This window comes from Scylla paramamosain, chromosome 25 (assembly GCF_035594125.1).
Source record: "Scylla paramamosain isolate STU-SP2022 chromosome 25, ASM3559412v1, whole genome shotgun sequence".
Lineage (NCBI taxonomy): Eukaryota > Metazoa > Arthropoda > Malacostraca > Decapoda > Portunidae > Scylla > Scylla paramamosain.
The window spans coordinates 19,052,739-19,062,195 of NC_087175.1; the positions used below are offsets into that span (position 1 = coordinate 19,052,739).

Sequence of the window (9,457 nt, forward strand, 5' to 3'; positions counted from 1 at the left end):
CACTCTCCTTCCTTCACCCTACACTTCGAATTCCCTACCAAACTCTCCATACATTCCCTTCCCAGCTCCCCACCAACCCTCCACCTCGCATCCTGCCAAAAGCCTCGCCACGTTCCGCCCAATCGCACCAACCTGTGCCGTCCCATCGGGTCGTCACATGTTTCCTGAAATGCATGACAACAGATACCAGGAGCGAGACGATCTAGAACGAGGATTTGTGTGTTTAGCTGTTTGTTCCTCGTAATGAACTATGAGTGGAAGAACAGAAAAAGAACAGAAAAGGGCTTCATTCAGTCCGACCTCTTGTTTGTAAACATGACACTATAAACAGAAAACACCATCAAGTATCTTGAAGGAAATGTGTATATTGAAATTTTCAAGCCGAAAATTAAAGTAGGGATTAAACTACACTATACCAACGTTAGTGCCTCGACCAGCATTGTATTAAACAAAATTATGTTTTCATAAGGAGAATAAATGAAAGACGAGAAGAATTATGCCAAAATAACAATGAAGAGGACCATATGAAAAACACCAAGAAACAGTGGCAGCAAGTCTGGAACCTGCAATGACAAGCCGTCTAGGTCCATTGTCGAAGACAGTGTGAGGTAAGGGAGAGGCACTGGTAGAGGCACTGCGAGGTAGGAGAGAAGGGCTGGCAGGGGCACTGCAGGAATGGGGCGACGGGCTTGGAGAGTCAGTGAGGGATACAGGCATGGGACTGCAAGGGGCACTGCGAGGTAAGGGCGAGGTGTTGGAAAGGGCACTGCAAAGTAGGGACGAAGGGCTGGGAGGGCACAGCGAGGTGGCAAAGGCTGGACCAATCGTGTACATTCGTATTTCATTCATTCATTCAAAACACCACGAGAGCGAGTCAGATAATATAACTGAAGGAATGGGATGACAGGGGGAGTGAGTTACAGTTACACACAGGAAGGGAAAAAGTTGTCTGGAACCGCACAACAGCGCAGCGTTGTTGGGCAGTGTGAAGCAGGGCAAAGGAAACACGAGGAGCCTATGGGCGAGGCTGTTTGGACATAGAGATCGGAAGAAATATAAATAAATGAATAACTGCTGGCCGAAGTGACAAAATCTCCCACTGTTAATAGTGTTGTCAAAATATCACCATCAGTACAGAGAAAGACAGATATTCAGTTTTAACATTTGAGTCAGAAACCAAGAGTCACATGAGTCTTCGCGTAATGAAACTTCCAGCTTCCCTCAAAGAATACAAAAGAAAAAAATAAACAATGCCTATCACAAAAATAAAAGATGAAAAGAGAACATCATCAGTATGAGAGCAGACCAAAATTGAAGACATTAACTGTACAAGTCAAAGAGAAGAGTGGACAAGGGCAGGACACATGACACGCCAGACAGATAACAGATGGACGGTTGGAGTAAGGGACTGACAACCTGGAGACGGTAAAAGCAGAAAGGGGAGACGGGGAGCTGATAAAGAGATGAGTTTTGATAGGGTGGCGTGGAACAGATGGAGACCAGAGAGATAACCAGGTAAGTTTGAAGGAAGCCTTTGTTCAGCCAGGTAATGTTAGAAGATAATGGTCATGATGATGATGATGATGATGATGATGATGATGATGATGATGATGATGATAATGATGATGATGATGACGATGAAGATGATAATGATGATGATGATGATGATGATAATGATGATGATGCGACAGAAAACTTCAAGTGCCCGAAGAAAATGCATTCAATTTCTCACAAAAGTCGTGTCACTTTCTAAAAACAAAAGTGGAACATTCTGGCCTCGACACGACCTCTCAACACCACGCCACGTGGATTTATTCCTGGTCTTTTCTCTCCCTCCAAGTTCATCCTATTTATCCCACCTCCTTCCTTACATTCCTCGTGACTTCCCTTCACATCTTCATCTCCTAACCTCATTCTCGGCCTCTAAAATCAGTGCCCATTCCTTCCATTCCATTCCGCCACTATATAAGCGGGCCGAGAGGTAGAGAAGCCACCACTCCTCAACGCACCTCAGCCCCCCGACATGGCCCTCAAGGTACACCCTCCCTCCTGGCGTGCATCCACTGCACCTCGTGTACCCAATACTCCACACGTGGCGCACCCAACTCTCCACAATACAAGCTGCCTTCCACACCCATAAATGCACCCCACCACACACCACCGTCATACCAGGTCCCAGTCCCTTCCAATCAGGGCCCCTCTCCGTCCTATCAGCAGCCCCGCCCGTCCTACGCGTAATGCGTAGGAGAAGGAGGAGGAGGAGGAAGAGGAGGAAGAAAATAAAGACGACGACGATAAGGACGACAGCGACGACAAGCACAAGGACAGCACCGAAAATGACGAGGATAAGAACCAGAAGACGAGAATCTACAACAGCGAAACAGAAACTATGAACAAGAGGCTGAGGTGACACACACAGAAGAGAGCTGCAGAAAAGGGTCGAGTGTTGGGAAGAAAGACTGCAAAGTGGCGAAGGATGGCCGAATTATCGGCTGGTAGAAAATCACCTTTAAGGATGTTACTGGACACAGGAAAAGTGGAGTGGCCGAATGACTGATTATCTAATTCATTCAAGGCAACCCACCAACAGGATCACGCGGCTCAAGGGACTGACTGACATGAGTGAGTGTGTTGGTACAGTACAAACGTGGCTGCAGGAGACTGGCGGGATGGTGTAGCGAAGGCAACCAGGGTTAGGGCAGGTCGGTGTTGAGGAACAAAAAAAAAGAGTCGGGAGATCACTTATTTGAAAGACTGAATTTCCACAACGACAATGACAACGAGAAAGAAAACAGCGAACACGACGACAACGATGACGGCGACAACAATAACGGTAATGACAACATCGATGACAACAACAATGACCACCACAATGATGACAACCACAACGAAAACGACGATGAAACCGATCACGACAATGAAAAAAACAACAACTACAAATACAATGAAAACGATGACGACGACATCAACATTAACGACGAACACGACAACAATAACAACGACCAATATATAAAGATGACGACAACGACAAATCACAACGTCGAAGAAGGAATACAAGGAGGAGAAGGAATAGGAGTGCCGTGCCGCGCCGTTCTCTCTCCAAATTTGCTCAAGTGCGGAGGAAGGAGAACTTGCTGTCCTTGTCTCATGGCCGCACTCATGCCTGCGTCTCTTCTTCAGTCATGCTGTGAGGACATGCTGTGAAAGAGGAGGAGGAAGAGGAGGAGGAGGAATACAAAGGAATACAAAGAAAAGCCAAACACCAACAGACCTTTTGGTCCTTTCAAGGCTGTTTGGTAACTATTTCTAACTAGCTACAGGGAACAGAGACAGGACAACATAGCAGAAGGCTCCTCCCCACCCACCACTCCCTCCAGCTTGCGCTGGCAAGGAAATAATTGGGAAAAAGTACCATGCAGTATGGAAAAACTGACATGGAATTTTCATAGGAAAGGTTGAAGGGAAGTTTTACTATTCACGCTATGGTGAACTCTATACGCCTATCTGAAAGTTAATACAATTTATAATAAAACTGGTGCTGCAAAATAATTATTCAGACAAGAAGAGAGCTTGTTAGGAATTTGCTATTGAATATTTGTCTATTTTATTTTTTTTTAATGATTCAACAGAATTGCTGTTTACGATTTCTGCAGGAAGATTATTTCATATATTTACTGTACGATTAAAGAAAAAATGTTTGGCCTCGTGGGATTTAAAACGTTTGGGTACAATCTTTAATCCATTATTTCTTGTTAGGTGAGAATGATCAATGGTATAATATTTATGTGCATCAATGTTACTATATCCTTTATAAATTTTGAACACTTCAATTAGGTCTCGTCTTATCCTGCGCTTTGTTAAACTAAATAGGATTAGTTCTTCCAGTCGTTCCTCATACGGCTTATTAAGCAATCCTGGAATCATCTTTGTGACTCTGCGCTGTATCTTTTCTAGTTTTTCAGTGTCTTTTTTGTAGTATGGTGACCAGAACTGTACACAGTATTCTAGATGAGGACGCATCAGTGAGTTGTATAAGGCAAGTATAATCTTTTCTGATTTAAATTCAAGGGTTCTTCCAATGAATCCTACTAATTTATTTGCCGTCTTTACTGTTTCTGTGAAGTGTTGATTCGGCTTTAGGTCTTTTGACACAACGACACCAAGATTTTTTTCTTTATCTGTGCTTGACAGTGGCATGTTATTCATTACATATCTCGCCTGAACATTGTTGCTTCCAATATGTAGAATTTTACACTTTTCTATATTACATCTCATCTGCCATTTTTCTGCCCAGCTTGTTAGTTAATTGAGGTCACACTGCAGTTCCTGCCACTGTGACACTGACGTTACTCTACGTGTTATTTTGGTGTCGTCTGCAAATTTATCTATTTTGCAATTTATCTCTTCATCAGTATCATTAATGTATATTATAAAAAGTACTGGTCCTAATACAGAGCCTTGAGGAACGCCGCTATTTACCTTATGCCAATCTGATTCTTTTCCATTTATCACAACACAGTTTTCTGTCAAAGAGCCAGTCTCTCAGCCATTTCAGGGTGTTTCTGGCAATGCCGTGAGCTTTTACTTTACTGATGAGTCTCTTATGGAGAACAGTGTCGAAAGCTTTCTGGAAATCGAGGTAGATAATATCAACAGCTTTTGTCTCGTCATACGAGTTAAATACTTCATAAAAGAAGTCTAGTAAGTTCGTAAAGCAGGAACGTTTGGTTCTGAAACCGTGTTGCGAGTCCCTTATGATTTTATTTTCTTCTAAATATCTAACAATTTTATCTATGATTATTGTTTCCATAAGCTTGGAAACTACTAAAGTTAGACTGATCTGTCTGTAATAGGCTGAGAGAGATTCATTTCCTTTTTTAATGATTGGCGTGACATTTCCTAGTTTCTATTCGTGGGGGACTTTACCCGCTAGTAAAGTTTTATTCAATAAAATCGTAATCGGTTTCACGAGCTCATTACTTCCTTCTTTAAGAAGCCTGGATGATATCTTGATATCTTGAGAAGGAAAAGGAGTAGTAGTAGTAGTAGTAGTAGTAGTAGTAATAGTAGTAGTAGTAGTAGTAGTAGTAGTAGTAGTAGTAGTAGTAGTAGTAGTAGTAGTAGTAGTAGTAGTAGTAGCAGTAGTAGTACTGGTAGTAGCAGTAGTAGTAGTAGTAGTAGTAGTAGTAGTAGTAGTAGTAGTAGTAGTAGTAGTAGTTGTTGTTGTTGTTGTTGTTGTTGTTGTTGTTGTTGTTGTTGTTGTTGTTGTTGTTGTTGTTGTTGTTGTTGTTGTTGTTGTTGTTGTAGTAGTAGTAGTAGTAGTAATAGTAGTAGTAGTAGTAGTAGTAGTAGTAGTAGTAGTAGGAGGAGGAGGAGGAGGAGGAGGAGGAGGAGGAGGAGGAGGAGGAGGAGGAGGAGGAGGAGGAGGAGGAGGAGGAATGTGAAAGCAGCGCTGCAAGCTGTCCAAATTTTAATTAAGTACAGGCTGGGTCACTTTCTGCATCTGTCTCTGTTCCTTTTTTCCTCCTATCTCACCTTGATACTGTTACCTCCTCTGTGCTTTCTTCTCTGCCTCAAAAATAAGTCCTCTCCTACCCACGTTCTCCTCTGCCCTCGTGACGTCAACGCCACGCCCCCGCAGCCGCCACTATATAAGCGGGCCGAAAGGCAAAGCAGCCACCAGTCTCTGACGCACCTCATTCACCGATATGGCCCTCAAGGTATTTCCTCCTTCCTGGCGTGCACACACAGCACCTAATGCACCCAACACTCCACACGTCCCACACCCAATACTCCAGAACAAAAGCTGCCTCTAACACTCAAACATGCACTCCACAACATCCCAACACACCTCCCTCAATACCAAGCCCCAGCGGCCCAACACCACCACAACAAACTTCCTCACAGCCACTCCCACGACCACGCCACAACGCACCAACAACACCACAACAAACGTCCCCATGCCTCACACACACACTGCCCCCAACGCCCCACACACACTGCACCCAACGGCCAATACAACACATGGCAATACTGCCACACACGCCAACAACGCCTCCCAACGCATCCTCCCAACCACAGTGAGTCCTCTTCCTCCACCAGCTCGTCCTCCTGCCCGCCCTCGTGGCAGTCGCCCTCGCCGACACGACTTCCTATAGGCCGCTTCCTCCCTCTCCTGCCCCCATCTACAGCGCCCGCGCCCCATCCTATAACGCCCCCGCGCCATCCTACAATGCACCCGAGCCAGTGGTGAGTCCCTTATACGCATGCACTGAAATCAGACACACACACACACACACACACACACAAACTTGGTATCGTTCAATGCCTCAAAAACTCAATTCCTCCATCTATCAACTCGACACAACCTTCCAGACAACTATCCCCTCTTCTTCAATGACACTCAACTGTCCCCCTCTTCTACACTGAACATCCTCGGTCTGTCCTTTACTTATAATCTGAACTGGAAACTTCACATCTCATCTCTAGCTAAAACAGCTTCTATGAAGTTAGGTGTTCTGAGACGTCTCCGCCAGTTTTTCTCACCCCCCCAGCTGCTAACTCTGTACAAGGGCCTTATCCGTCCATGTATGGAGTATGCTTCACACGTCTGGGGAGGTTCCACTCATACTGCTCTTCTAGACAGGGTGGAATCAAAAACTTTTCGTCTCATCAACTCCTCTCCTCTAACTGACTGTCTTCAGCCTCTCTCTCACCGCCGCAATGTTGCATATCTAGCTGTCTTCTACCGCTATTTTCATGCTAACTGCTCTTCTGATCTTGCTAACTGCATACCTCCCCTCCTTCCGCGGCCTCGTTGCACAAGACTTTCTTCTTTCTCTCACCCCTATTCTGTCCACCTCTCTAACGCAAGAGTTAACCAATATTCTCAATCATTCATCCCCTTCTCTGGTAAACTCTGGAACTCCCTGTCTGCTTCTGTATTTCCACCTTCCTATGACTTGAATTCCTTCAAAAGGGAGGTTTCAAGAAACTTATTCATCAATTTTTGACCACTGCTTTGACCCTTTCATGGGACTGGCATTTCAGTGGGCATTTTTTTATTAGATTTTTGTTGCCCTTGGCCAGTGTCCTTCCTACATAAAAAAAAAATAAATAAAATAAAAACACTCACTCATTCACCGTTCCTCCCTCCCCATTCACAGAGTCCCCCTAAGTATGACTTCAGCTGGAACGTCAAGGACGACTATTCCAGCAACGACAATGGCCACCAGGAGACCCGCGACGGCTACGACACCCAGGGATCCTACTACGTGCAGCTGCCCGACGGCCGCCTGCAGGAGGTCACCTACACTGTCAACGGCGACTCAGGCTTCGTGGCCCAGGTCAACTACCAGGGAGAGGCACAGTACCCAACACAGCAGGGCTACGGCTCCGCACCTTCCTACCAGGCCCCCGCCCCGTCCTACCGGCAGCCCCGCCCGTCCTACGCGTAATGCTCCACCCTCGTGACGGCCAAGTCTTTCCGTCTTTGTAAATACTCCATTATACCAGTACGTACAAAGCAATAAACGAATGCGATAAAACACTCTCCTTCCTTCACCCTACACTTCGAATTCCCTACCAAACTCTCCATACATTCCCTTCCCAGCTCCCCACCAACCCTCCACCTCGCATCCTGCCAAAAGCCTCGCCACGTTCCGCCCAATCGCACCAACCTGTGCCGTCCCATCGGGTCGTCACATGTTTCCTGAAATGCATGACAACAGATACCAGGAGCGAGACGATCTAGAACGAGGATTTGTGTGTTTAGCTGTTTGTTCCTCGTAATGAACTATGAGTGGAAGAACAGAAAAAGAACAGAAAAGGGCTTCATTCAGTCCGACCTCTTGTTTGTAAACATGACACTATAAACAGAAAACACCATCAAGTATCTTGAAGGAAATGTGTATATTGAAATTTTCAAGCCGAAAATTAAAGTAGGGATTAAACTACACTATACCAACGTTAGTGCCTCGACCAGCATTGTATTAAACAAAATTATGTTTTCATAAGGAGAATAAATGAAAGACGAGAAGAATTATGCCAAAATAACAATGAAGAGGACCATATGAAAAACACCAAGAAACAGTGGCAGCAAGTCTGGAACCTGCAATGACAAGCCGTCTAGGTCCATTGTCGAAGACAGTGTGAGGTAAGGGAGAGGCACTGGTAGAGGCACTGCGAGGTAGGAGAGAAGGGCTGGCAGGGGCACTGCAGGAATGGGGCGACGGGCTTGGAGAGTCAGTGAGGGATACAGGCATGGGACTGCAAGGGGCACTGCGAGGTAAGGGCGAGGTGTTGGAAAGGGCACTGCAAAGTAGGGACGAAGGGCTGGGAGGGCACAGCGAGGTGGCAAAGGCTGGACCAATCGTGTACATTCGTATTTCATTCATTCATTCAAAACACCACGAGAGCGAGTCAGATAATATAACTGAAGGAATGGGATGACAGGGGGAGTGAGTTACAGTTACACACAGGAAGGGAAAAAAGTTGTCTGGAACCGCACAACAGCGCAGCGTTGTTGGGCAGTGGGAAGCAGGGCAAAGGAAACATGAGGAGCCTATGGGCGAGGCTGTTTGGACATAGAGATCGGAAGAAATATAAATAAGTGAATAACTGCTGGCCGAAGTGACAAAATCTCCCACTGTTAATAGTGTTGTCAAAATATCACCATCAGTACAGAGAAAGACAGATATTCAGTTTTAACATTTGAGTCAGAAACCAAGAGTCACATGAGTCTTCGCGTAATGAAACTTCCAGCTTCCCTCAAAGAATACAAAAGAAAAAAATAAACAATGCCTATCACAAAAATAAAAGATGAAAAGAGAACATCATCAGTATGAGAGCAGACCAAAATTGAAGACATTAACTGTACAAGTCAAAGAGAAGAGTGGACAAGGGCAGGACACATGACGCGCCAGACAGATAACAGATGGACGGTTGGAGTAAGGGACTGACAACCTGGAGACGGTAAAAGCAGAAAGGGGAGACGGGGAGCTGATAAAGAGATGAGTTTTGATAGGGTGGCGTGGAACAGATGGAGACCAGAGAGATAACCAGGTAAGTTTGAAGGAAGCCTTTGTTAAGCCAGGTAATGTTAGAAGATAATGGTCATGATGATGATGATGATGATGATGATGATGATGATAATGATGATGATGATGACGATGAAGATGATAATGATGATGATGATGATGATGATAATGATGATGATGCGACAGAAAACTTCAAGTGCCCGAAGAAAATGCATTCAATTTCTCACAAAAGTCGTGTCACTTTCTAAAAACAAAAGTGGAACATTCTGGCCTCGACACGACCTCTCAACACCACGCCACGTGGATTTATTCCTGGTCCTTTCTCTCCCTCCAAGTTCATCCTATTTATCCCACCTCCTTCCTTACATTCCTCGTGACTTCCCTTCACATCTTCATCTCCTAACCTCATTCTCGGCCTC

At 45.1% G+C, this 9,457-nt stretch overlaps 1 protein-coding gene across 1 annotated transcript; it reads left to right on the forward strand.

The window, feature by feature from the left end:
- Positions 1-5,675: 5,675 nt before the first annotated feature.
- On the forward strand, positions 5,676-7,547 carry LOC135113304 (cuticle protein 21-like). The gene is made up of 3 exons (XM_064028519.1): positions 5,676-5,720; positions 6,103-6,249; positions 7,167-7,547. Exons 1-3 carry the CDS (start codon positions 5,709-5,711, stop codon positions 7,455-7,457), a joined length of 450 nt encoding a protein of 149 aa, XP_063884589.1. The 5' UTR covers positions 5,676-5,708; the 3' UTR covers positions 7,458-7,547.
- Positions 7,548-9,457: the final 1,910 nt, after the last annotated feature.